The 26,696-nt window shown below is 53.5% G+C and overlaps 3 protein-coding genes across 9 annotated transcripts in view; 2 read left to right on the top strand and 1 right to left on the bottom strand.

Annotated features, from left to right (window-relative positions):
* The window catches only part of TM9SF1 (transmembrane 9 superfamily member 1), a 19,338-nt gene extending 1,529 nt beyond the window's left edge, over window positions 1–17,809 (top strand). Inside the window, exons 2-10 of one of the 4 annotated variants that reach the window (XM_055082110.1) lie at window positions 762–911; window positions 1,001–1,178; window positions 1,751–1,865; window positions 2,030–2,165; window positions 12,402–12,766; window positions 14,131–14,752; window positions 15,052–15,237; window positions 16,301–16,574; window positions 17,151–17,809. In XM_055082110.1, the coding sequence (XP_054938085.1) occupies window positions 762–911; window positions 1,001–1,178; window positions 1,751–1,865; window positions 2,030–2,165; window positions 12,402–12,766; window positions 14,131–14,752; window positions 15,052–15,237; window positions 16,301–16,574; window positions 17,151–17,544 (2,420 nt within the window). In that variant the 3' untranslated portion in view covers window positions 17,545–17,809. Of the gene's footprint in view, window positions 1–761; window positions 912–1,000; window positions 1,179–1,750; window positions 1,866–2,029; window positions 2,166–2,595; window positions 2,945–11,780; window positions 11,949–11,980; window positions 12,106–12,401; window positions 12,767–14,130; window positions 14,753–15,051; window positions 15,238–16,300; window positions 16,575–17,150 lie in introns of those variants that run through there. The other 3 variants (XM_007130050.4, XM_007130051.4, XM_007130040.4) reach the window with 3 other exon arrangements.
* Window positions 3,816–7,793, bottom strand: TSSK4 (testis specific serine kinase 4). Of its 4 annotated transcripts, none has more exons than XM_055082119.1 (3): window positions 5,323–7,793; window positions 4,548–4,929; window positions 3,816–4,100 (listed from the first exon to the last, which is right to left on the bottom strand). In XM_055082119.1, the coding sequence occupies exons 1-3, from the start codon at window positions 5,532–5,534 to the stop codon at window positions 3,921–3,923; spliced, it is 774 nt and encodes a 257-aa protein (XP_054938094.1). In that variant the 5' UTR covers window positions 5,535–7,793; the 3' UTR covers window positions 3,816–3,920. The 4 variants fall into 4 exon arrangements, with proteins under 4 accessions (XP_054938094.1, XP_054938092.1, XP_054938093.1 ...); XM_055082117.1 differs by having other exon boundaries at window positions 3,816–4,168; window positions 5,323–5,875; XM_055082118.1 differs by having other exon boundaries at window positions 3,816–4,168; window positions 4,590–4,929; window positions 5,323–5,875.
* A 75-nt stretch (window positions 17,810–17,884) lies between the features above and the next one.
* Window positions 17,885–26,664, top strand: IPO4 (importin 4). Its single transcript, XM_007130056.4, has 30 exons — window positions 17,885–18,239; window positions 18,320–18,406; window positions 18,521–18,600; window positions 18,678–18,719; window positions 19,156–19,285; window positions 19,374–19,553; window positions 19,804–19,869; window positions 19,975–20,076; window positions 20,163–20,246; window positions 20,503–20,667; window positions 20,767–20,820; window positions 20,979–21,088; window positions 21,377–21,485; window positions 21,647–21,776; window positions 21,966–22,079; window positions 22,183–22,296; window positions 22,538–22,658; window positions 22,789–22,900; window positions 23,009–23,124; window positions 23,234–23,311; window positions 23,388–23,445; window positions 23,544–23,649; window positions 23,751–23,944; window positions 24,096–24,137; window positions 24,524–24,649; window positions 24,757–24,965; window positions 25,072–25,204; window positions 25,285–25,389; window positions 26,095–26,164; window positions 26,289–26,664. The coding sequence occupies exons 1-30, from the start codon at window positions 18,171–18,173 to the stop codon at window positions 26,417–26,419; spliced, it is 3,237 nt and encodes a 1,078-aa protein (XP_007130118.2). The 5' UTR covers window positions 17,885–18,170; the 3' UTR covers window positions 26,420–26,664.
* The last annotated feature ends 32 nt before the right edge of the window (window positions 26,665–26,696 follow it).

Below are 26,696 nucleotides of genomic sequence, written 5' to 3'. Positions count from 1 at the left end.
TGCCCCGCAACGGGAGAGGCCACAACAGTGAGAGGCCCGCATACCGCAAAAAAAAAAAAAAAAAAAAAAAAAAAAAAGTGATTGAACTCTGGTGGGGAACACAGTAATGAGGAGGTTATGCATGTGTGGGTGCAGGTGGTATATGGGAAGTCTTTGTACCTTCCACTCACTCAGTTTGCTGTGAACCCAAAACTGCTCTAAAAAAATAAATTCTATTTTTAAAAAAGCAATTGGGGCTTCCCTGGTGGTGCAGTGGTTGAGAATCTGCCTGCTGATGCAGGGGACACGGGTTCGCGCCCCGGTCCGGGAAGATCCCACATGCCGCAGAGCGGCTGGGCCCGTGAGCCATGGCCACTGAGCCTGCGCGTCTGGAGCCTGTGCTCCGCAACGGGAGAGGCCACAGCGGTGAGAGGCCCGCGTAACGCAAAAAAAAAAAAAAAAAAAAAAAAAAGTCATTTAAAAAAAGCAATTGGAAATGGCTTGAAAGGTAACTAGGAATAGCAAAAGAATATTGGCTTTGGAAATCATACTGTCACATTTCAATTCCTTTGCAGTCTCTTACTATAGTAATTGTGATTTTAGACCAAAATGTTAACCTCTTTATGCCTGTTTTCACATTTGTAGAGATAGTACTTTCATCGTAGAAAGTTGTTTGGGGATTAACAATAACACAGACAAGTGCCTAGCACATACTATGCACTCAATAATCGGTGGCTAATATTTTTCCTTTACCCAATGTGGGCTGCTCCATTGGACTCCAGAGAAGAAGGAGAGGGGGCCAACCCCTGAAGAGGCAATACAGAAACTGAAGGAGACGGAGAAGATATTGATCAGAAAACAGGAATTTCTGGAGCAGAAGATTGAACAGGAGCTACAAACTGCCAAGAAGCATGGGACCAAGAATAAGAGAGGTAATGGGGGAGGGAAAGGCACCACCAGGGAGGGCCTGGCGGGGAGCAAGGGCTTCTGGCTCTGATGTTCAGGGTGTGGACTGGATCAGCCGCCCTACAGGCTTTGCGGAGGAAGAAAAGGTTGGAACAGCAGCTGGCACAAACGGACGGGACATTATCCACCCTGGAGTTTCAGCGTGAGGCCATCGAGAATGCCACCACCAATGCAGAAGTGCTTCGTACCATGGAGCTTGCTGCCCAAGGCATGAAGAAGGCCTACCAGGACATGTGGGTACGGGGGGAGGGGAGGAGGAGGCCCAGGCACTGGGGAGAGTAGCTTGATATTGTACTGTGAATCTTAATGAAAACCTCTCCAGATGTGAATTTACAGTAGAGTTGCCTGTGATGGCTAGATCCCTATCAGCCTCCTTGCTTATTGCAAGGTGATCTCTTTGCTGGCTGGGGCATTCTAGGGAGGAAAGATGATTTTCCTCTTTTTTTGTGTGTGGTTTTTTTGGCTGCACCGCAAGGCTTGTGGGATCTTAGTTCCTGGACCAGGGATTGAACCCGGGCCCTCCGCAGTGAAAACGCCCAGTCCTAACCACTGGACTGCCAGGGAATTCCCAATTTTCCTCATTTTTAAAGATCCTTCAGAGAAGAGAGTGCAACCATTCCTCCCCAGTGTGTCTTCTTGCCATTTCTTAGCCCAGATTTGCCTCTTCACACTTTTCCAGGGATCTCTTTTACCTAGTAGCCATGGATTTGTCAGTCTGAAGCCACAGGCAGGAGGGTCTTCATTCATGTGAGATGAAAAAGTCAGGGTTGTCACCTGATTTCTGGGCCATGTATCTTGTTCTCAGGGACATTGACAAGGTGGATGAATTGATGGCTGACATCACAGAACAACAGGAGGTGGCCCAGCAGATCTCAGATGCCATTTCTCGACCCATGGGATTTGGAGATGATGTGGATGAGGTGATTGGGAGTGAGGGGTCAAGGAATATTGGAGAAGGCATGGGACAAGCCAGAAGGAATGCCCAAGAGAATTGTGGGACAGGTTTGGGGGAAACTCCAAAAGTGGTATGTTTTTGAAGTAGAATTTTCCTTTGTCTTGAGTGATCTTGTCATCCCATATCCAGGATGAACTGTTGGAGGAGCTAGAGGAGCTGGAGCAGGAGGAATTGGCCCAAGAGTTGTTACATGTGGGCGACAAGGAGGAGGAACCCCCAGTCACACTGCCAAGTGTACCCTCTACACATCTTCCTGCAGGGCCAGGTACCCAGGGCTGTTCTATCATCTCAAGGACTTGAGAGGGTGGGATAGATATGGGGAAGAATTATTCCTCCTCCATCCTGCCTGAAAGGATCCAGGCAGAGAGGGTTGCTGCTACAGTTGCACAGGTTGTTGACTATATAAGGGCACCTGGCTGAAGGGGAATGAGGACACTGAAATCAGGCCTGTGCTTCACTCAGCAAACTGTGTCCCCTGGCTTAGGGCTGCAAATGCCCGGAGAAAGAGGCAGCTTCTTCTGATTTGCACAAAGGTGCTGTGGGAATTAGCAGCAGCCCAGCAAGCAAGACCATACCCTTAGGTTCTTTGCTGGGAGACAGCGTGCTGCAGGCTCTGAGTGTTATAGGAGGGGATGGTTGGAAGTTGCTGAGGCCTTAACACTTCTTTCTTTCTCTGGGTATCCTTATCCCCAAAGCTCCCAAAACGGATGAAGATGAAGAAGCACTAAAGCAGTTGGCTGAGTGGGTGTCCTGATGAGTCTGGGCTTGTCTACCTGACGCTGCCTTCATTGTTCTCTTTTCCTTAAGTGCCAAGTGCTAAGCTAAAGGAACATGGCCTTGTTGGGAGGTCCTGCTGAGGATGGTAGTGTGACCTGCCTGAGAAAAGGGTCTGTCGCCCTCCCATCCCTGGCTCAACCCTGAAGAAGGATCTTGGTGCAGGAGGAGCCCCTGGGCTCCCTTTGATAGCAGTTACAGTGCCCTCGTTCGCAATAAAATTGGGCGGATGGAACCCTAGTGCTTATACTGCCTTGTCTACAACTGAAACTCGTCTCCTGGTCCTTGGAGCTTTGTTTCAAGAAATGAGTAGTAATGAGAGTAATGAAGGGGAGTTGGAGCATAGGAGAAATGGGAGCTTCCATTATCTCAACCTACTATGTTCCAGGCAGATACTGTTCCATCTCTCAAGCTGGTGTGTCCTAGAGCTGCCTGGTGCTGAGGGTGAGGAAACTGCCATCTGTTATTTATCCTAGAACTGTGGAGCTGTCCCTGAGCCTTCCCTCATTGCTTTCACCCAGTGGTGCCCCTGCCGAGAGAGCCCCGTGACTCACCAGCCGTCCCCTTACAAAGCCCACTTTCAAGGGTAGGAAAGGAGACGTACGGGGATAAGGGGTCAATAGGTTTTCTTTCTCTGGAACGCATAGTTCATAGGCTTGAACTGTCACTTCAACGTGTAGGAGCAATGATGAGGGACCATGATTCACCAGGATTGTTTCAGTAGTGGGTAAGGTGGCATTTGGAGGAGGAAGGAACCAAGATATTACATACCTCCTGATACCCATCTCTAAAAGAACGAGCAGTGCCGTCCCCTTGGATTGTAGACAGGCAGAGCTGTGACCAAACCGAGCAATCAGGGTAGAGCAACCTCTACCCCACTACTTGAACATTTAGAATGCATAGAGATAGACAAAACTGAGCATGTACTCAGCCAGAATAATGAAGCTTCCCCAAAGCAAGTGTTCCTCTGAGCACGCCCAACCCACTCACCTATGAGCCACATATGCGCTACAATGTAAATTATAACGTTGACTTAACCAGTGTCAAGATGACTGGTTACAAGCTCTGGGCAGAAACACACCTCTCACCCTCAGCAGTGTTCCCTGCTAAGGTTCCCCTGAGGAAAGAATGTGACTCTAGCTGATGAAACTAAAACGGAATTAGATTTATTTTTGGTGTGAAAGATTTTTAGCCCAAGATCCTCCTGCTTTGCTCCTCTTTCAACCCCCTCCTCCTTCCGCCGTTTTCAGGTACTGATTTCCAAGGATTGGTGACGATTGGTGCTGGGGGGCTGGCACATGGCCTCAAGCAGCCTGATCTCATGGGTGGGTTGCTCAGGCTGGAACTTGAGCACCCAGGGATCCTTGATGATGTCCAGGATGGTGGCACGCTTGGTTGCTTGGCGTAGTGTCTGGAGGACCAGGTTCTAGGGCAGGGGAGAGAGAGGTCTCGGCTGAGCTGGCCCGCATTGTGCCACACAATGAGCAGCTGGACCTAAGAGAGAAGCAGGATAGCCCATCACACCACTCTGGTGAAAGGGAGTGTGGCCCTGACTTTACCCTTAAAAGCCTCCTGTCTGCTCAGAAAGCCAACACCTTGAGGGGAAGGAAAGGCTGGGTTCCTTGGGGGAAATCCTTGCAGAATCCCCTTCTTGCCTAAAGAGACAGAGACTAAAACTTGCTTATCACTCACGTCCCAGGTGCAAGCCCAGAGGTTGGCCCTTTAAGCCCTCCCCACTATTCTAGGGCAGGGCAAGGGTGTGGAATGGCCCTGGTATCAGGGGGAGGCTTCCCTGGGGTTGGGAGGTCTAGGTTGGGTATTCCCTCTCTGCAGGTCACCCCTGAGGCCTCAGCCCTCCTCAGGGAGCCAGCACCTTGCAATCCTGGGAGATGGCATAGTTAGGTGGAAAAGTGACCTCTTTCTGAGTCTCTCTCAGCAGTTTCTTGAGATTGGTGTCATCGAAGGGCAGACGGGCAACCACTAGCGTGTAGAGGATGACGCCCATGCTCCAGGTGTCAGACAGGAAAGGGTTGTAGGGCAGGCCTAGCAAGACCTCTGGGCAGGCATAAGCAAAGCTGCCACAGTAGGTCTGGCTGAGGTGGCTAGAGCAGTTCCCTTGGCGGTAAGAAGGGCTACTCCGCACAGACTGGCTAGAAGGCATCATCTTGGCGAAGCCAAAGTCCGATATCTTCACGTTCTCCCGCTTGTCCAGCAACAGGTTCTCCAACTTTAAGTCCCTACCAGCAGCAGAAAGGCTGGGGGTCAGGAGAGGGCTTAGTGTTAGACTGGGAGCTGAAGGGCCAGGGGTCAGAGGCTAGAGATAAGGAAAGGCAAAGAGGGAGAGAGATGCCATTATGAGGACACAGGGCAGAGAGGAAGGAAAGTCATGGAGTTGTGAGCAGAGCCCAAAGGGAAGAGAGGATGGTACCTGAGGATCACTAGGAGCTCACCATCACTTTTCATAAAGTGCTCTGCTTACAGTGGGTACTTAATAAATGTTCTTGACCGGATGATTAAAATAAAGTGGATGAATAGGCCTAGATACTGAGGAGGGAGGTCAAGGGAAGAAAAAAGGGTAGAACATGGAAGACGTGCATAAACCCCCCTTGGGAGCCCAAAGGCCCCAGTCTGGGTGGCAGCGCCCTCACCGGTGCACGATGCCCTTGCTGTGCAGGTAGGCGATGCCCAGGGTCATCTGGGAGAACCACTTGCCAGCAAGGGGCTCAGAGCAGGCCCCATAGTGCTGGATCCACTCAAGGACGTCACCACCCTGAACCAGCTCCAGAATGATGTACACCCGGGATGTGGTCTCGATGGCCTGATAGAAGTTGATGAGATACTTGTGCCGCAGGACCTTCATTACCTGGCCCCAGAAGAGGGACCCATCAAACCCAGGCAGGGAGCACCCTGGCTGCGCTCCCAGCCTTCTCCTACTCTCCCACTGCTACTTTCCTAGAACTTTGCAACAGAATCAAACCCCAGAGGGCTGGTGGCCTATGGACAAACCCTATGCTTTGCACTTTTTACTTCTTGAGGGTCTGGAGGTGAGGTGGAAAGAAGCTGAATTTACATCAAGTAATTTTCCTAGCTGCCTAGTGAGTCATTCAGTTGTGGTATAGGGGTTTCTGGCTCCACCCCCTCCTAACCACACCCCTTTTGAGAAGCCTTAAACAGCTTGGTACCAGCTCCCTCTTCTAGCCCCCTTTCCAACCTGTATCTCACGGGGCAAGAACTTGTTAAGATAGTCCTCAGAGGCCTTCTTCTTTGAGATGATCTTGACAGCCACCATGACTTTCCGCTTTGTGTAGTAAGCCTCATACACTGTCCCATAGGAGCCATTGCCAATGACTTTGCCCACTTTGTAACCATATTCCTCCATGACAGAGCGGTAGGCCGAGGTGGATGGTGCTTCCAAGGTGTCTCCCTTTCCCATGGTGTTGGGCTTGCTGAGAGCAGGGAGCTTTGCTACTTAAAAGCCTCCTGTCTGCTCAGAAAGCCAACAACCTTGAGCCGCTGAAGGCTAAGGTACCAAAGTGAAGTTAGTCTCCAAAAGCTTGCCTATGAAGTCACACAAGTCTGGGATGCTGGGCTCAGCTCTCCACTAGGAACTTGGAGAGGGAAGAAGGGAGAAGCAGTTCTTTTTGTCTCCACTGGCTGTTGTTACTTCTTTCTCCTCTTGGTTACGGAACTCCCCAAGGTCCCATGTTCTGCACACATCATAATTCACCTTCTATCCACCACTGGCCACAAGGCTTGAGAAGAAAATGCAGTTTGGAACATATTCATTGCCGGAGGTACCTTTATAATCTGGTGAGACTCGCTCCGTGGATCTGGTCCTTTCAACCAATCATGTTTATTGAGCACCTGCTATGTGCCAGGCAGTGTACGGAGTCCTGGGAGAAAATAACCAATAAGGCCAAGAGAGACCCTATTCTGCTAGCGTTTATAATCCAGCATGAGAAACACCTGAGTGTCAGAATATCACAGAGAATCACAAGGTATTGTAGAAGCATGTTCTAAGGAACCTAACTTTAAAACGTATTCTTTTTTGGGGGTGGTGGTGGTGGCTTAAAATAACAACCTTTTTTTTTTTTTTTTTGAACAAATTGAGCTGGACTCAGGTAATTCAGCTGGTGGCATCATCTCAGCTGGGCTGGTTTGTTTCTGCGTATGATCCCATTATTCAGTAGAGTAGCCCAAGTTCCCTCACACAGTTTGCACTGAATTTCAATAGAAAAAAAAAACAAGCTGCTGGGGCTTCCCTGGTGGCGCAGTGGTTGAGAGTCCGCCTGCCGATGCAGGGGCCACGGGTTCGTGCCCCGGTTCGGGAAGATCCCACATGCCACGGAGCGGCTGGGCCCGTGAGCCATGGCCGCTGAGCCTGTGCGTCCAGAGCCTGTGCTCCGCAACGGGAGAGGCCACAACAGTGAGAGGCCCGCGTACCGCAAAACAAACAAACAAACAAAAAACAAGCTGCATGACCAATTGAGGCCTAGGCTCCAAACTCACAAAAAATCACTTCCATACCTTTATATGCATAAAGACAGTTACAAGGATCACTCGGATTTATGAGGTGGGGATGGAGACTCCTCTTAACCTTGAAATGCATTCCTTTTTTAAAATATTTATTTTGGCTGCGCTGGGTCTTAGTTGCGGCACGTGGGATCTTTAGTTGTGGCATGCATGTGGGCTCCCCGACCAGGGATTGAACCCTGGCCCCCTGCATTGGGAGCGTGGAGTTCTACCCACCGGACCACCAGGGAAGTCCCCTTGAAATGCATTCTTATCTTGCCTTCCATGACCCTGAACTCTACAGTTTTCCTTCCATCCCTCTAGCCATTTCTCAGGTTCCACTGGAGCCTCCCCCACCATCCATCCCTTAATCACACCCCGAGGGTTCTATTATAGGCCTTATTTCCTCAGACCTTTCCGTCCTCCCTAAGAATCTCATCGAGACCCCTCATTTCTTAACTCCAGCAAGCCTTCTGCTCCCCTCCCCTCAGTGTGTTCACCCTGAAGTCTAGGGATTAAATCTGATTTTATTCCCATAACAATTCAGCGCCTCCCCATTCTCCTTAAGATCAAGTCCAGATTCTTTTATGTGGCTTCAAATTTGACCCTGCTTACCTCTCCGATTTTCTCTTGTAACATACATGCAATGCTCCACCCAAACAGTTGCTTTTCCTTCATTGTTCCCTCTGTTCTGGCAAACTCCTGCTCTCCCTTCAGGACTTAGCTGATGATCTGTTTTAAGGAAGCCTTTACCGACTGTTCAGGCCCAAATTAGATGTTCCTCCATCCTGGGTGCTCCTGCAGCTCCAATACTTTCTCTAACATGGTGTCTGTAATTGTTTTTCTTGCTTGCATCTCCCACTAGGCTGTAAGGGAGGTCAGCTGATGAGGGAAGGGATATGAAGTCAAAGACTTGAGAAGAAAGGCTTGTGGAGAATGGGAGAGAGCTGATTTGGAAAATGAGCATTACTGGGCAGCACTGAGGGCCCAAATGAGATTGGAAAACACAACTTATGGACACACAATCTTAACATATCATAGTGTTATTATTTTAGCATTCTGGATAAAGGTGCTTGAATATTAACAGACATATTGACCCAAGATTAAGGTTTCACTTAGCAGCTGCCGTGAACGAATAATGGGAGAGGCATCAAGAACATAGGCAAGAATGTGGCTAAAATGATGGAATGTAGAATCTAAGCTGCTTGGGTTAGGAAGACAAGCTAGAAAAAGGCCAAAGGGCAGGGGGAGGGGTTGCAGGTCTCAGTGAAATGGAACAAGTTTGGTGGGAAAGACAGAGGACAAGAGGTTGTGGTCAGAAGGGTTATTATCTGGGGGGAGGGGGTGGCACACAGAGGAAATAACAAAGGAAGAATCAGAGTTATCTTCCATCCTCCAAAACAAAACAGAAACTCCAACAGATTATGCCATAGGCTACTGGTAAATTCCTATTTATTGACAGGCTGATCCTGCTGGCAGGGTGGTTCCAAAGTCCTGTTGGAAGCCAGATCTACATCCTCAGTCTATCAAGATGAACAACTGTCCAGGGCACACAGTGGTAAGGAGGCCTACCCAGCCCTGCCTATCTTCTGCTCCCCTGGATAGGCAGCTTGGTGGTACCTCTGTTCTCATCACGTACAGCAGGTAAACCAGTCCACTCAAGGAGTGTGTATTAAGCTGCCTACTGTATACAAAAGCACTGCTAGGTTCTGGGGATACCAAGATGGATAAATTATAATCCTCCTGTGAGGAGTTAGCAATTAGCAAGGGAGACAGACACATAAGTTGTTAAAATAACAGTACAGTGAGATAAAGTTCTATAAACAAAGCCTGTAAGGAAATGTTAAGGGAAGGCTTTATAGAGAAGGTGGCATTTGCACTGTTTAAGAGAAGTCTCCAGGCAGGTTAAGTAGGGAATGGTAGATTGAACAGTCTAGGCAGAAGGAACTATATATTAAGCTTGCAAGCTTGAGAAAATATGACATTCAACATTTCAATTTAAATACAGGATAGGGTTCCAGAGGGGAATGTACCTGGAGAAGTAATTTAAATGCAGGTCTGGGCTTCCCTGGTGGCGCAGCGGTTGCGCGTCCGCCTGCCGATGCAGGGGAACCGGGTTCGCGCCCCGGTCCGGGAGGATCCCACATGCCGCGGAGCGGCTGGGCCCGTGAGCCATGGCCGCTGAGCCTGCGCGTCCGGAGCCTGTGCTCCGCAACGGGAGAGGCCACGGCAGGGGGAGGCCCGCATACCACAAAAAAAAAAAATAAAAAAAAAAATAAATAAAAAATAAATGCAGGTCTGAGAGGCCTAATATGCCAAGCTTTTTTTGACTCTATCCTATGTACTCATGGTTCAGTTTTGCTGTGCATTGAAGTCAGAGCTTGTTAAAAAATACTGATGCCCAGTCACCTCCTTCCCCAAGATCCTGATTTGGTGGGACCCAGGTATCTATGTTATTTTTTATAAATTTATTTATTTATTTATTTATTTATTTTGGCTGCCTTGGGTCTTTGTTGCTGTGTGCTGGCTTTCTGTAGTTGCGGCGAGCGGGGGCTACTCTTTCTTGCGGTGTGTGGGCTTCTCACTGCGGTGGCTTCTCTTGTTGTAGAGCACAGGCTCTAGGCACGTAGGCTCAGTAGTTGTGGCTCGCGGGCTCTAGAGCGCAGGCTCAGTAGTTGTGGCGCACGGGCTTAGTTGCTCCGTGGCACGTGGGATCTTCCTGGATCAGGGCTCGAACTCATGTCCCCTGCATTGGCAGGCAGATTCTTAACCGATATGGCACCAGGGAAGTCCCGGTATCTATGTTTTTAATAAGTTTCCAGCTGAATCTGATGCACACCAAGATTTGAGAACCACTGTTGCAAACTAGTGAATTTAATGAAAAGAAACAGACTCACAGATATATGGAACAAACTAGTGGTTACCAGTGAGAAGGGGGAGGGGGCAATATAGGGGTGGAAGAGTGGGAGGTACAAACTATTGGGAGTAAGATGGGCTCAAGGATGTATTGCACAACACAGGGAATATAGCCAATATTTTGTAATAACTGTAAATGGAAAGTTACCTTTAAAAATTGTATTAAAATTTTTTTTATAAAAAGAACCACTGTTGCAGGAAATAGGACATCTTTAAGACTAAAAAAAGAAAAAATCCTTGCAGCAGCAGTATGGAAAATGGATCCAAGGGTAGAGATGACCAAGAGACTAGCAAGGTGGCTGTCATGATAATTTAGGTGAGGAGATGGGGCCTGAACCAAGGCAGCATGGAGGGCAATTTGGAAGATAATTCGAGAGAAAAGCAGAGGAGGCTTGGTGGCACTGATCTTATGGGGGCGGCTGTTAATTGTGAAGGAGACCCAGGTTTAGAGACCAGGAGGTTGTCACTTAAAAGATTATTCCAAAGCCACTCTAAGTTACTTTTCTAATTACAGAATTCATTGATTGTCTAAAAAACTCAACCCCCTTGATTGTCTAAAAAACTCAACCCCCTACTTCCTGGAACCTCACCTCCTCCTGCGGGGAGGAGGGCTGGGTCAGAGAGGGCAGTAATGAGTAAATGAAGGGCTTTTCAAGCCAGAAACCGCTTGAGATTTTCCACTTTCCTTACTCGAGGAAAGGAAACCTTAAGTTGCTCCCAGGTGGCCAAAACGAAGTCACGGTCCCTGGGTCTGATCTCCAGAGGAATTTCCCTAATGGCAGATCCCTTGACAGGATAAACTTTTCCAGAATAATCTGCAATACAAAATTAAGAGATGCTCAAACACATATACAGAGATAAAGAGTAAAAACATAGAGACCGAAGCAAGCATGTCAAGGTTCTTTACCTGCAATTAACAACAAGCGTCAGGCTGCCCAGTTCACGGGGTAAAAGAGCAAATACCCGATCTCTTTGCGTGCCTCTGCACCAAACCCGGCCCAGGCTTGCCTATCGTCGGACACGGGACGGTCGCTATACGGTCAGGAAGGCCTCCAGTAAGTACAGCCTCGGGAAGATATTTTTATTTACGGCATTTGGTTTTTGGCGAGAGGCCATTCAGGACGGATGGCAGAGCAGCAGTGAGGTGAGATCCGATTCTAGGACCCTTGTATGGGCCGTGTCCTCTGCTGTCCTACCACAGCGACGCCCCAGAAGCCTCACCCCCGCCCGAGTTGAGGACCTTGAACCGCCTCTCGGGGCTCGGCCTCAGCAGTCGGTGGCGAGTCCCATTGGTTCAGCCAGCAAATGCTTCGAGCGTTCCCTAGGTGTGGGCGCAGCCGCCGCCCGGGCTCCGGGTCCCGGGCAGTCACTGGGCGCGAGCAGCGGGCACTGCTCTTGAACGCCCAACCCAAACCTTCCCGGGGATAAGCGGCCGGACCCGCGGCAACGCTTATCCAAAAAGGGCGTTTGTGTCCTCGTAGCCAGGTCTCAACCGCAACCTCCCCTGGAGAAACCTGTGAGCTTCGGAGCGGCCTCGGCCTGGGAGGAGTGGCCCCCTCAAAGCTCCAGGAAAGGAGCTTTCCGCCGGACTGAGGTCCCCTCGGGTGAAGGCGGAAGTGGGAAGACTGACGTGTCCTGAGCTGCCCTCAGGTCGCCGGGAGGGCTCCCCACCCCACTCCTTGCCGGGCGACGGGCTAGCCCGAGACTCGCGGGGGTCTCCACAGCTGGGCCGGGCCTCCAGCCGTAGAAAGGTTCCCCAGGGAGCACTGAAGTGAGCTGGGCGCGATGTTTTGCGGTGCGGCCTCAGCCGCTGCGATCAGGCACCGCGGCGGCCAGCCCCGTGGAGGTCGGTTGTCAAGTCCTCTCCAGGCCCCCCGCTAGCGCGCCGCTCTGGGGGAGACCCCGGCAGGAGCGCGAGGGCAGCTGCAGGGCAGCAGAGGCAGCTGGCGCCGCCTCGGCCAGCCCTTGCCGCGCGGAGAGCACCCCGGGGCTGCGGCGGGAAGGTGCCGGACGTGCGGGGCCGCGTGGCGTTGCCATGGAAACGGGCTGGGGAGCGCGGGGAGGTCCCGGGCTGGCGGGCTGCCGGAGGGGGTACCCCAGGTTGGGAGGACTACATAGCAGAGGCGGAGGCCAGTGTTCGAGCTAGAGGGACGTGGTGTGGCGGTGGGGAGATGGCCTCCTGAGGGAGGGTCGGAAAGGCCAAGGGGAGGAATTGGAGCCACTGGCTTCAGTTCAAAAAACCTGACCTGGGGAGTCATTCGATCCCTGGTTCCCATAACTGCAGGACTCCCCCAAACAGGTTCCGCTGCCTTAAGGATGACAGTCCTAGGCCACCCTGTAAGTTGGAGGTGCCGGTGGTTGCCAGTCCTGCTGCTGCTGTTGCTGGGCACAGGTCGAGATCCAGTGGTGGAAGGTGTGACACACTACAAGGCCGGTGACCCCGTCATTCTGTATGTCAACAAAGTGGGACCTTACCATAACCCTCAGGAGACTTACCACTACTATCAGCTTCCAGTCTGCTGTCCTGAGAAGATACGCCACAAAAGCCTTAGCCTGGGTGAAGTGCTGGATGGGGACCGGATGGCTGAGTCTTTGTACGAGATCCGCTTTCGGGAGAATGTGGAGAAGAGAATTCTGTGCCACATGCAGCTCAGTTCCGCACAGGTCAGTCTCTCCACACTGACTAGAACTTAGCCCTCCCTCCCAGGAGCTAATAACAGTGCCTTAGGTTTATGGTTTTCAACGCACCTTTATGGAAATAATCTGATTTGATTCTAACTACAACCTCACGTGGCAGGCAAGGAAGGTAGTATTTATTATTTGTATTTGGTTGATGAAGAAACATACTTGCTCAGAAGTAACGTCTTCAAGACTACATGGTTAGTGGATTGCAGAGTTGACATTAGAGCCCACGGCTCCTGACTCGAAGCTTCTCTGTTGGTAATAAGGTCCCAACTATCACACCTACATAGTCATTTTTTGCCATCCCTACCCCTTGGCTTTTTTAACTGGCTCCTTCACACGCTACCTAATTTTCCCTATCATGCTTTTTTCTTGAGCGATTTCTATCTTAGGGCACTTTTCCTTAGTCTACTCCAGACCTTCCTGCACCTCCCTCCCCTTCTAGGCCTGCATCCTGTCGAGTCATACTTGCTCATTTCAGAGAATCCCAACATACTAGGGTCTACCCAGTGGTTCTCAACAGGGGGCTTTTGTCTCTCAAGAGACATCTGGCAATGTCTGGAGATTTTTTTTTTAATTTATTTATTTATGTTTGGCTGCGTTGGGTCTTTGTTGCGGTGCATGGGCCTCTCGTTGCGGTGGCTGCTCTTGTTGCGGAGCATGGGCTCTAGGCGCGCGGGCTTCAGTAGTTGTGGCGCACGGGCTTAGTTGCTCCGCGGCATGTGGGATCCTCCCGGACCAGGGCTCGAACCCGTGTCCCCTGCATTAGCAGGAGGATTCTTAACCACTGCACCACCAGGAAAGTCCTCTGAAGATATTTTTGATTGTCACTACTGGGGGACGCTACTGACATCTAGTGAGAAGAAGCCAGGGACGGAGCATCTTACAATTCATAGGGCAGCCCCCCACAACAAAGCATTTTCCAGCTCAAAATGTCATTAGTGGGGCTGCCCTGGTGGCACAGTAGTTGAGAATCCGCCTGCCAATGCAGGGGACACGGGTTCGAGCCCTGGTCCAGGAAGATTTTACAAGCCGCAGAGCAACTAAGCCCGTGTGCCACAACTACTGAGCCCACGGGCCACAACTACTGAAGCCCATGCGCCTAGAGCCCGTGCTCCACAAGAGAAGCCACCGCAATGAGAAGCCCACGCACCACAATGAATAGTAGCCCCTGCTCTCCACAACTAGAGAAAGCCTGCGCACAGCAACGAAGACCCAATGCACCAAAGATAAATAAATAAATTAATTAATTTTTTTTAAAAACATGTCATTAGTGCTGAGGTTGAAACCCTGCTCTAATACAATGCCTGGGGAGCCTTGTCTGACTCCTAACTTGCTCTTTTTAGGTGGAACAGCTGCGCCAGGCCATTGAGGAACTATACTACTTTGAATTTGTGGTGGACGACTTGCCAATCCGTGGCTTTGTGGGCTACATGGAGGAGAGTGGCTTCCTGCCTCACAGCCACAAGATAGGACTCTGGACCCATTTGGACTTCCACCTAGAATTCCACGGAGATCGAATTATATTTGCCAATGTCTCAGTGCGGGACGTCAAGCCCCACAGTTTAGATGGGTTACGACCTGATGAGTTCCTAGGCCTCACCCACACCTACAGTGTGCGCTGGTCTGAGACTTCAGTCGAGCGTCGGAGTGACAGGCGCCGTGGTGACGATGGTGGTTTCTTTCCCCGAACACTGGAAATCCATTGGTTGTCCATCATTAATTCCATGGTGCTTGTGTTTTTACTGGTGGGTTTTGTGGCTGTCATTCTCATGCGTGTACTTCGAAATGACCTGGCTCGGTACAACTTGGATGAAGAGACAACCTCTGGAGGTTCTGGTGATGACTTTGACCAAGGTGACAATGGCTGGAAAATTATCCATACAGATGTCTTCCGCTTCCCTCCATACCGTGGTCTGCTTTGTGCTGTGCTTGGTGTGGGTGCCCAGTTCCTGGCCCTTGGCACTGGTAAGGTGATAAAAATTAATTAGGGATTTCTCTCAAGGGGTAGAACTAAGTAGGTAGTTTGTTCAGAAAAAGATCTACAGATCTTCTCTTCTGTCCAAGGTAAGGGGCAGACCTAAGGGGTGGAATGGCTCTAGCAAGGATGTGTATATTCTGTTGTGGGTTTTCTGGACAACAGAACTGGGGATATTGTTTTGATGGAAGCCCTGGGTCTGGGAGAAGGGGGGCTGGCTGATTTCTATGAAATTGCCAGAAGAGGGATAGGTGAGACCTAACACAGGCTTTCCACTACCACGCTGCAGGCATTATTGTCATGGCGCTGCTGGGCATGTTCAATGTGCACCGTCACGGGGCTATTAACTCAGCAGCCATCTTGTTGTATGCCCTGACTTGCTGCATCTCTGGCTATGTGTCCAGCCACTTCTACCGGCAGATTGGAGGCGAGCGTTGGGTGTGGAACATCATTCTCACCACCAGTCTCTTCTCTGGTGAGGACTGCCCTTTCCGTGGTGGGCCAATTTAGGAACTTAGAACACATCATGGAACGTGAGATAGAGTCAGAGTAGGGCTTTTAAGGGAATGAAAATAGGTAAAAGAAACACTAAGGAAACCATTCAAAAGACAAAAAATGCATTTCTTTTTTTTTTTTTTGCATAGTTAAATATTAAGCCCTTGAAATGTTTTAGGCAACGTGATAAGCACTTGACATGCCTTCATCTCATTTCATTCTCACACCGACTTTATGAAGTAGGTAATATTGTCCCCATTTTACAGATGAGGAAATTGAACTTCAGGCTGGTTAAGTAACTTGCCTGAGATTATACTCCTAAAAAGCAGAGAATCAGGTTTCAGACCTAGGCAGTCAAACTCTAGAGCCTGTATTCTCAACCATTACACTGAAATAACACTCTTGAATTTATCTTTTGAGACTCCCTTTTTTTCCCCCAAGTTTTTTTTTTTTGGCCAGGCTGCACGGCATGTGGGATCCCACTTCCCTGATCAGGGATCGAACCTGCGCCCCCTGCATTGGAGGTGCGGAGTCTTAACCACTGGACCACCAGGGAAGTCCATCCCCAAGCTTTTTTAATTTTGAAAGTGGGCCTCCCCACTCTAGCCTTTCAAGCCAGCTTGTCCTTTCAAATGCAGTAGTAGTTTGCATTCTGAACCTCTTGTGTTTCCAACTGTTAAGTGTCTGATTTCTGTTCTACCACATTTACATTTGAACCAGGGCTTTCTGAAAACAGAGTCTTAATTCAAAGCAGTGTCTCATACTAGGAATCACCAGTGCTACAGCAGGACAGGCCCTTGGAGGCAGGCGGATTTGTGTCACTCTTAGATCCTTATGTAACGGCTTGCCTAGATCCTTAATGATAATGGGTAGGGGAGGGAGTGTTGGTAAGCTAAGGAACAAAGAATAACAAGACATGAAAGGGTGGAGTCAGCCTGGGAGCAGGATGTTTCACTCATCACCCCTTTAGGTCCAGTCTGATTGGGTGCTCCCAGGGATGTAGCTCCTAGTGCTAACTCTCCCTCTGGGGCCCATCCCTGCAGTGCCTTTCTTCCTGACGTGGAGTGTGGTGAACTCCGTGCATTGGGCCAATGGTTCAACACAGGCTCTGCCAGCCACCACCATCCTGCTGCTTCTGACGGTTTGGCTGCTGGTGGGCTTTCCCCTCACTGTCATTGGAGGTATCTTCGGGAAGAACAACGCTAGCCCCTTTGATGCACCTTGTCGCACCAAGAACATAGCTCGGGAAATCCCGCCCCAGCCCTGGTACAAGTCTACTCTCGTCCACATGACTGTTGGAGGCTTCCTGCCTTTCAGGTATCCTCCCTTTATTCCATGGCCATCACTCTCAGGATCCTGACCTTAACTTTCCCCTTCCCTACTCACCCTGTACCGTAACCCATTGTCAGTGATAATCCCTGGTTCAGCTGTACCACTAAGAGATCACTAAATGGTTCCTCCTTTCTCCAACCAGGACTGAGCTTGAATCAGTTCAAATATGAGGGTGTCTCACTTGTGAAGCTCTACAGAGACATTGCTCCTTTCACTATCTTCCTAGTTTCTGACTTTGGCGACACCACGTGGGGCTTAAAACCCATTTGATTATTCATCCAATTTGTCGAGTACCTTTTAGTGCCAGACAAATACAGTGGAAAACAGAACAGACAAAATCCCTGCTCTCAACCTACCAAAGAAGATGTTCTTGAAATGAGAGCAGCTAATCATAAGTAAAAGAATCCCCATCAAGCCAGGAACTCCAGGGCTGGGAGTAGAGAGGGCCCACTTTCCACAGTGACCCAGTAACATGGAGGGGTGGTGGCTGGATTTTGGCCTGGCCACTGTGCTGGCAGTGCACAGCCCTTTAATGCTGTGTATCATCTCTTCTCTTCACAGTGCCATCTCTGTGGAGCTGTACTACATCTTTGCCACAGTCTGGGGTCGGGAGCAGTACACTTTGTATGGCATCCTCTTCTTCGTCTTCGCCATCCTGCTAAGCGTGGGGGCTTGCATCTCCATCGCGCTCACCTACTTCCAGTTGTCTGGGGAGGATTACCGCTGGTGGTGGCGATCTGTGCTGAGTGTTGGCTCCACTGGGCTCTTCATCTTCTTCTACTCAGTTTTCTACTATGCCCGGCGCTCCAACATGTCAGGGGTGGTACAGACAGTAGAGTTCTTTGGCTACTCCTTACTCACTGGATATGTCTTCTTCCTCATGCTGGGCACCATCTCCTTTTTTTCTTCCCTAAAGTTCATCCGTTATATCTATGTTAACCTCAAGATGGACTGAGTTTTGGGTGGCAAAACTATCACTCTTCTTTCCCTTTCTTCATGCCCTATTGATCTCTTACCAACATCTCTTCTGATTGAGTGACTGAGTTGTGTGATGGTTTTGTTGCCTTCCCCTTTGCCCTTTGGGCCTCCCTTCCCCAGAGAGGGCCTGGAAATTATAAACCTCTATTATATAAGGAGTATATATTTGAACTTTTTAAGTTGCCTTTTTTTGGTCCTGATTTTTCTTTTTACAATACCAAAATAAAATTTATTAAGAAAAAGGATCCTGTAGTTGGAGGGTTTGGTCTGGATATAGTAACTCGTGCCCTGCCGTTAAGGGCACTGTCCCCTAGGAAGGCGGGTCGGCCGCGAAATGCACGGAACTCCGAACTCGAATTCTTCACGGAGCTGAGGAACTGTCGGCTAGCGGAACCTTCATTACCAGGGCCCTGTTTCCGCGGCTCAGCCGGCGCTCCGCCCAACGGAAGTGGTGGAGCCCGAGCTCTGCGCGAAGTGAGTTGAATCACCCTGGTGACGGGAGGGGCGCGGAGCAACGCCCTTTCCGCCGGAAGCGGGTTTCGGAGACTCCACGTGCTGTCCCTCCCCCACCCCCGACCCAGCAGCGGCGGCTCCCCTGCTGCCATGGAGCCCGCCGGCCTGGAACAGGTCCTCCGGGAGCTGCTGCTGCCGGACACCGAGCGCATCCGCCGGGTATGGGGCCGGTGGGACCGGGCCAGGGCGAGCGGGGGCGTTGCGGGAACGGCCCAACTCTGACCCCAGGCTCTCCCTAGGCCACCGAGCAGCTCCAGACCGCTCTTAGGGACCCCGCCTCCCTGCCTGCGCTCTGCGAACTGCTGGCCTCGGCGGGCGACCCTCAGGTAAGGTTCCTGCCGCTTCCTGCTGAGTTTCCCATAGTACGCCAGCTCCTGCCCTCGGCGACCCGCTCAGCACCTTCCTGCCCGGACCCTCACGTGCCTCCTTCCTCATCCCAGATCCGCCAGTTCGCGGCCGTACTGACCCGCAGACGACTGAGCACCGGCTGGCGACGGCTGGCGGCGGAGCAACGGGAGAGGTGGGCGGGGCCAGGGGTGGGGCGGGGCCGGGCTGAGGCGGTTCTTGGGTACCAAGTACTTGCCACCTATGTTCTAGCATCAAGTCTCTGATCGTGACGGTCCTCCAGAGAGAGACAGAGTAAGTGCCTACCTGCATCCTCTCAGGGCCCTAACTGACTCTAGGCTGAGAGCTTCTCAGGATTTCTGCCTTCTTTTTTAGCTCCAGGCTGGCTCTTGGGGGGCAGGGACTTAGGTTCTAGACCAAGGGTGGAGGAACGACTTTCAAGCTGTATTAAAGATGAAAGTTCTTGAGCGTAGGCTGTGATGGTCTGCCAAGGCCGAGTCAGAAGAACAGAACTGAAATTCAGCATGAGTGAGGTCACCCTCACCAGACTGCACACCTACTGTGCTGCTAGCATCCCTCTGAGTCGTTGTCTTCTGTGTCCCAACTTGGCAGAGGCCCTGTGCGCACACCTGGAGGTTTCTCTCCTGGCCACCCCGTGGAGGCAGGGCCATCGCGTACAGGGAAGGGTACTGGAGGGTGATTGGGGGTGGGGAATCTCTCCTGTTCGCAGGCATTCTGTGAGTCTTAGCCTGGCCCAGCTCTCAGCTACCATTTTTCGAAAAGAAGGCCTGGAGGCCTGGCCTCAGCTCATGCAGCTTCTTCAGCACAGTATCCACAGCCTCCACGTCCCTGAGAGAGAGGTACTATCACATGGTTGGTGGGAGGAAGGGACTCAGAGGCTGGATAGACCATGTAAGCTTTTCCCTCTCTACCCCTCTTCCTGGGCAGATGGGGCTTTTGCTGTTAAGTGTGGTGGTGACCTCCCGGCCTGAGGCCTTCCGCCCCCACCACCGGGAGCTTCTTCGGCTTCTGAATGAGACCCTTGGTGATGTGGGCTCTCCTGGGCTCCTCTTCTATTCCCTGCGCACTCTGACCACCATGGCCCCTTACCTTGGCACTGATGATGTGGTGAGATGTGGGCCTTCACCTTCCCTGGCTCCTTACCCTCGGGCTTTCGTGTCCTCACCCTTGCAGGATGCAGAGCTACTTAAGATTCTTTCTCTGCTTTTTGTCCTGCCTGACAGTTGAGAGGGGATCCTGTGGGTGGCTGTGCCTAGGCTCCTCCTATGTGCAGGCTTCGAGGAAGCTGCTAGCTTCTGGGGCTGGAGATTAGGCTGCATCGTGCTTTCTGTGATTTAGCTCATCTTGTGTCCTCCAGCCTCTCGTGCGACCGTTGGTGCCCAAGCTCATCGTGGCCGTGCAGACTCTGATCCCTGTAGACGAGGTGAGGACATTCGGGTAGGAGCTCTGTTGGAAGGAGGGTGCAGGAGCATTCAGCCTGGTCCACTGAAGAAGAGCATAGTAACCCCGTGGCTTCTCTGTCTGGCAGGCAAAGGCCTGTGAGGCCTTGGAGGCCCTGGATGAATTGCTGGAGTCAGAGTTGCCCATCATCACCTCCCACCTCTCAGAGGTCCTCACATTCTGCCTGGAGGTGAGCCTGGGGTCGGCACTGTCCCTGCTGCTTGTTCTGCTGGAAGTTTCCTTGCCGGTTTCTGATTCGAGTTGGTCTCTGGGCAGGTGGCTAGAAACGTGGCCCTGGGTGATGCAATACGTGTGCGTATTCTCTGCTGTCTCACTTTCTTGGTCAAAGTCAAGAGCAAGGTGAGTGCTTTCTGACACACATCACCTGACTTCCATCTTCTTCTCCATTTCACTCTTGGAGCTTTCTGTCTGTCTGGGGATATGTAAAGTACCATAGCTAAGATGTTCCAGGCTGGGTCTGGACTCAGGCTAGCTCTTGGCTAGGAGATTGGGAATCTCCTCCTGGACCCCCTGTGGCCTGGAAGCCTGGAATTTCTAATGTGAGTCCATCTTGGGAACAGATTCTCAGGGACACCGTTCCATTCTCCCTTTTAAGGCCTTACTGAAGAATCGCCTCCTGCCACCCTTGCTGCATACCCTTTTCCCCATCATGGCTGCCGAGCCCCCCCTGGGTCAGCTGGATCCTGAGGACCAGGATTCAGAGGAGGAAGAGCTGGATGTTGGACTGGTGGGGGAGACGCCCAAGCACTTTGCCGTTCAGGTGGGATGTGGGACAGGGGCCGGGGGCAGGGGTGTTAGGTCATTGGGGGAGGCTGGGGGGCAGAGATGGAGTCAGCAAAGTCTCCCTGTCCTGTTCCAGGTCGTGGACATGCTGGCACTCCATTTGCCCCCTGAGAAGCTCTGTCCCCTGCTGGTAAGTGTGGCTTTGTCCTTCCAGTGCTCCCACCCCCGGGTTTGCCTAGTCTCCCGAGCCTGAGGATGTTTGGGCCCTGGTAGGTGTGGAAGGCCTACTGCCTTAGGAATGGGCAGGCTCGTGCTGGGGTTTCAGGAGAGCGCCATCTGCTCCCCTAGATGCCCATGCTGGAAGAGGCTTTGCGGAGCCAGAGCCCGTACCAGCGCAAGGCTGGGCTCCTTGTGCTGGCGGTGCTCTCTGATGGAGCCGGCGACCACATCAGGCAGAGGTATGTGTTCCCCTGTCTCGGAGTGAGGGTGGGCCATGGGGAGGAGGACCACACTGCCCACGGCAGTCCTGGTCTCTGCTTGTCCTTTGAGCCTAGTCATCAATGTGTCTGCTCTCACACTCAAGTGTCCTGGTTTGGAAGATACCCTAGCTGTCAGGGTCAGCGGGTGGTGCTCACCATCTGGTGACAAAAAGCCTTGGTTTTCCCAGGGGAAACAGCAGAATGGCTCAGCCCAGGGATCTCAGGCCCTGCCCCTCAGACTCCATCCTCTTGTCCTGCCCCATCCAGACTGCTGTCCCCACTGCTACAGATCGTGTGCAGGAGCCTGGAGGATCCGTCACAGGTTGTGCGCAATGCTGCGCTCTTTGCCCTGGGCCAGTTCTCAGAGAACCTACAGGTCAGCAAGGCCGACGTGGGCAGCCACTGTTTCAGAGTCCCCACCTGTCCCAGAGACCAGCTTCCCCTCAGCCCCATCCCTCAGGCATCCCTGCTGCCATCAGTACTTAGGTGCGTGCCTTGCAGTTGAGCTGACTCAGGCCACCTTTCTCCTTCCCCCAGCCCCACATTCGCAGCTTTTCCGGGGAGGTGATGCCACTGCTCCTCGCCTACCTAAAGTCCGTGCCTCCTGGGTGCACACGTCACCTAGCCAAGGCCTGCTATGCCCTGGAGAACTTCGTGGAGAACCTAGGTGGCGTTGCCCTTTGGGGGTGTGAGGGAGGGGATGGGGCTGTCGCTTTGGCTGAAGGGGGCAGGAGGTGCAGCTCCCCGAACCACTGCCCGTGGTGGGGAGAGGGATGTGGCAGGGCCACAAGGAGGGTTGCCCTGGAGGCAGGTAGGAGACATGGGTTGGTTGGTAGAGGGGTGCCCTTTCCCACAGGGCCTGAAGTGCAGCACCACCTCACGGAGCTCATGGAGTGTATGTTGCAGCCTCTGAGGAACCCCAGCAGCTCCCGGGCCAAGGAGCTGGCTGTGAGCGCCCTGGGGGCCATTGGTGAGTCGGAGGCAGGAGGCGGGAGCATGGGTTCACTCTGGGTGCCTGCGGCAGGTGGTCCCTGCTCACTCTCCAGCTCTGATTCTGCCCTTCCATGCCGCAGCCACGGCTGCCCAGGCCTCCATGCTGCCCTACTTGCCCACCATCATGGAGCACCTGCGGGAATTCCTGTTGACAGGCCATGAGGACCTTCAGCCTGTGCGGATCCAGAGCCTGGGTGAGCGAGGCACTCCTAGGCGGGCTTCCCAGTGCTAGGGAAGGGCTGATGCTCACCTGTCGTTCACGGGATCGCCCCGGGGCAGCACAGGTGTCTTCCTGCGCTCGTATTGTACCCAGGAGTAGAAGGGATTTCTGAACCACCCCCGCCCCCAGCTATCTCTGGTCCCTCAGGCCTTGGCCCTGCACACCTCTGGCCTAGTACCTCATCCTGGTGCTAACCGAGCACTTGGCCTCTGCAGAGACACTTGGGGCGCTGGCGCGAGCAGTAGGGGAGCCCATGAGGCCCCTGGCTGAGGAATGCTGCCAGCTGGGGCTGGGCCTGTGTGACCAGGTAGACGACCCTGACTTGCGGCGCTGCACGTGAGTGAGCCCTCACCCCGCCCCAACCCAGACCCCAGTCCTCTGGTTCTGGACCATGTGTTCCCCGGGCTCCCTCATCCTGTCTGGCTACAGCAGGTAGGACTATACAGCTTCCGCCTGTCTCCGCCAGGTACAGCCTGTTTGCAGCCTTATCGGGGCTGATGGGTGAGAGCCTCGCTCGCCACCTGCCACGAATCACCACACTCATGCTGTTGTCACTGCGTTCCACTGAGGGCATTGTGGTGAGCAGACAGGGTGGGCTGGGCCAGCTGGGGACGGCCAGGCCTGGGATGGGATCTCTCTCCTGGGCCCAGCTGAGCCAAAGTCCCTGCTGCGCCTCCCCATTCCAGCCTCAGTACGACGGAAGCAGCACCTTCCTTCTGTTTGACGCTGAGCGTGGTGGGGAGGAAGAGGAGGAGCTCGTGGAGGAGGACGAGGAAGAGGAGGATGACTCAGAGATCTCAGGGTGCGGAGGGTGCCGTTCTGGTCTGGGGGATCCTGGCGTGGACAAGGGCCCAGGGCCAGCTCTGCTTCTCCTGGCGCCTGATTGCTGCTGCCTCCCCACCTTACTCCAGGTACAGCGTGGAAAACGCCTTCTTCGATGAGAAGGAAGACGCCTGTGCTGCGCTGGGGGAGATCTCTGTGAATGCTAGGTGAGCATCGGCCTCTCCTCGGCACTGGGAACCTCTCCTGGGAGCCCCTTCCCCATGGCGGTGTGTCTGTCCACAGTGTGGCCTTCCTTCCCTACATGGAGACTGTCTTTGAAGAAGTGTTCACACTGCTGGAGGTGAGTGGGGCGGGGGGCGGGGCGGGGGGTGTCTGGGGGCTAGGAGCTGTGCCGGCCCTGCATGCAGCACGCACTTCTTGCCCCTCCTCGTGCCGCAGTGCCCTCACCTGAACGTGCGGAAGGCAGCCCATGAGGCCCTGGGTCAGTTTTGCTGTGCGCTGCACAAAGCCTGTCAAAGCTGCCCCTCGGAACCCAACACTGCTGGTGAGAAGGCGAGGCCGGGGCCTGGCTGGGGCCTCTGGAAGCAGGGGGTGGGTGGGGAGGGGGCAGGGGCTGACCAAGGCTTCAGCCAATCGTGTCCCCAGCTCTGCAGGCCGCCCTGGCCCGGGTGGTGCCATCCTACTTGCGGGCAGTGAACGGGGAGCGGGAGCGCCAGGTGGTGATGGCCGTGCTGGCGGCCCTGACGGCGATGTTGCGTGGCTCTGGGAGCTTGGCATTGCAGCCCCCCGGGCGGCTTGCTGAGCTCTGCCACGCACTCAAGGCTGTGCTGCAGAGGAAGGTGAGGGGCCGGCAGACTGCAGGGTGAGGAAGTGGCCCAGCCTTGGGTGGGGCTAGCCGGAGGCTGCCAGTCCAGCTTCCCCCTCCTTCCACCCATGGAAAGGAGAAGGGGCCGGAGAGCCCAGACTGAGCTGAGCACCCTCTTCCTACAGACAGCTTGTCAGGACACCGACCAGGAGGAGGATGAGGACCAGGTAAGAGCTACGGGTGCAAACTGGGACCAGGCAGCCCAGTTGGTCTCCACGGGGCGGGGTGGACAGTGTGCTTGGATTGGCCTGGGGGTACGGGGCTAGCTAAAAGATTGGTAGTGGCTCGGAACAACAAACCCCACTCCCACTAAGGCAGTGGGTGTTCAAGGAAGGCTTCTTGGAGGTGGGGCTTCGGGGCAGGCTTGGATTAATAGTGGGAGTAGGAGGACCAGGAGGGAAAGCTGGGCTGCAAACAAACCCAGCCTGGAAGGGGCCAGTCCTGTCAACCAAGGGCAGCCCTCAGGGAGACCACAGCCGTGGAGGAATACAGTGGGAGGTGCTTCCAGTCTCAGAGCTGGCCCTGGTGTCCAGCCTCTGACCTGGCCCTGCAGGCTGAATACGACGCCATGTTGCTGGAGCATGCTGGTGAGGCCATCCCTGCCCTGGCCGCTGCGGCCGGGGGAGATGCCTTTGCCCCCTTCTTTGCCGGCTTCCTGCCATTATTGCTCTGCAAGACGGTGAGTGCTCTGTCCTCTGGCTTCGAGCCCCATTCCGCCTGTGTCCCCTGTGCCCAGTTCCCCACTTGGTCCCAGTCCAGGCTGACTCGCACTCCTCCCCCCACCAGAAACAGGGCTGCACAGTGGCAGAGAAGTCCTTTGCGATGGGGACGCTGGCGGAGTCCATTCAGGGCCTGGGTGCCGCCTCGGCCCAGTTTGTGTCCCGGCTGCTCCCCGTGCTATTGAGCACCGCCCGGGAGGCGGACCCCGAGGTGCGGAGCAATGCCATCTTTGGGCTGGGCGTGCTGGCGGAGCACGGGGGTCGCCCTGCCCAGGAGTATCCTCGGCTTGCAGGAGGGGGCCCAGATGGGGTTGGGAGGGTGTTCCTGGGGTTCGGGATGGGAGCATTCTCCCCGTGTGCCTGTTCCTTGACTGTGGACCAGACACTTCCCTAAGCTGCTGGGGCTCCTGCTGCCCCTTCTGGCGAGGGAGCGCCATGATCGCGTCCATGACAACATCTGTGGGGCACTTGCCCGCCTGCTGATGGCCAGTCCCACGAGGAAACCAGAGCCCCAGGTGAGGGGTGGGGGCGCCACGCAGGGCCAGGGAGCTGAGGAGGGTGCAGGGCTGGAGGCCAGAGTCTTCTGTGTGTCCAGGTGCTGGCTGCCCTGCTGCACGCCCTGCCACTGAAGGAGGATTTGGAGGAGTGGGTCACCTTAGGGCACCTCTTCAACTTCCTGTACCAGAGCAGCCCTGACCAGGTAACCCCGATGTGGGGGCCCTTAGAGGGGGGCTTGATGCTCCAGTCTCATTGACAGGCAGGGTTGGCATCAGTTTAAGCTGCTCTTCTCGGCTTTCTTGTTGGTGTGCAAGGATTGGCAGCCAAGGCCTTTAAGGGGGGAGGAGGGGCTTCCTCTCACCGCATAGCATTTTTCCTCAGGGAGGTTTCATTTCCACCCTCTGGTCTGAGCCAGAAGTCACAGCTTTCCGAGGCTGATTTCCTAGACCAGGTTCTTTCAGACTGTGCTCCATGGAGCCTGGGCCCTTTGGGCCACCCCACCATCCTTTCCAGTCAGAGCAGCTCTACTTTGTGAATGAGATTTGTCTGCATCAAGTGGCTAGCTTTGGGACTCATGTCCCAGTGCTCTTGTGTCCATCACCTTTGTCTTGCATCTTCGCAGACTACTGTGTGGGTGGAGCTCCTGAGTGTCTGGGCTTCTTTTGGTCTTAAGGCGGTGATTTCAAATACCTTTGGTCACAGTCTCATGCTCTCCAAAAAAAAAAAAAAAAATTTACTACCACCCTGTTTCAGGGTTCTTCTCATGGTTCAGTTGTTTGGCATGTGTGTTAATCAGCATTGCTCAAACAGCCCAGGTGGGAGACGACCTCTCCGGGGCCCCTACCACCCACCCCAGTGCTGGGGCCCAGGGGTGCTTCTGCCCGAGTCAGCCCTTCTTTCCCCACAGGTTGTAGATGTGGCTCCAGAGCTCCTGCGCATTTGCAGCCTCATCCTGGCCGAGAACAAGGTCCCAGCAGGTGATGGTGGCAGTTGTGGGCAGGGCTGGGGGGAGGCGGGGAGCAGCAGGGCTCAGGGGGCCTGGGGCTGCTAGGGATGGGAGGCCAGCCCTCCCCAGACTCCTCCCCTTCACTCTCCACCCAGACACCAAGGCGTCGCTGCTGCTCCTGCTCACGTTCTTGGCCAAACAGCACACTGACAGCTTCCATTCAGCACTGGGCTCCCTGCCAGGCAACAAGGCCCAGGAGCTCCAGGCCATCCTGGGCCTCACCTAGACTGCGGGCTGCAGCTGGGCCAGAGAGAACAGAGCCTGCCCACGCCCGAGACCAGCTCTCAGCCCAGTTCCAGCTCACGCCTTACCAAAGATTCTGGGCCTGGGCCTCATACCCACTTGGAGTCTCAGCCCTATTTGCTGCCTTACTGGGGGTGTCCCCTAGGGCTGGGTCTGTCGTGCTGTGGGACGATACAAACGGAGTCATGACACCATCCTGTAATAAAGGCAGTTTATTTTCTGCTTGAACAGTAGCTCTGGGAGCAAGAAGGATAGAGATC

Source organism: Physeter macrocephalus, unplaced genomic scaffold, assembly GCF_002837175.3.
Source record: "Physeter macrocephalus isolate SW-GA unplaced genomic scaffold, ASM283717v5 random_16, whole genome shotgun sequence".
In the NCBI taxonomy this organism is placed as follows: domain Eukaryota; kingdom Metazoa; phylum Chordata; class Mammalia; order Artiodactyla; family Physeteridae; genus Physeter; species Physeter macrocephalus.
This window is presented reverse-complemented; position numbering and strand designations above follow the sequence as displayed.

Excerpts from the sequence above, each read along its gene's own strand:
- TSSK4 (XM_055082117.1), bottom strand. The coding sequence starts at position 5,534 with ATGAAGGTCCTGCGGCACAAGTATCTCATCAACTTCTATCAGGCCATC. Across the intron at positions 4,930-5,322 it reads AGCAAGGGCATCGTGCACCG|CCTTTCTGCTGCTGGTAGGG; the intron begins GTGAGGGCGCTG and ends CCTGACCCCCAG. Across the intron at positions 4,169-4,547 it reads CCATCTCCCAGGATTGCAAG|GTCCAGCTGCTCATTGTGTG; the intron begins GTGCTGGCTCCC and ends CTTCTCTCTTAG.
- IPO4 (XM_007130056.4), top strand. The coding sequence starts at position 18,171 with ATGGAGCCCGCCGGCCTGGAACAGGTCCTCCGGGAGCTGCTGCTGCCG. Across the intron at positions 20,247-20,502 it reads TGGTCAAAGTCAAGAGCAAG|GCCTTACTGAAGAATCGCCT; the intron begins GTGAGTGCTTTC and ends CTCCCTTTTAAG. Across the intron at positions 22,297-22,537 it reads TGTGCGGATCCAGAGCCTGG|AGACACTTGGGGCGCTGGCG; the intron begins GTGAGCGAGGCA and ends TGGCCTCTGCAG.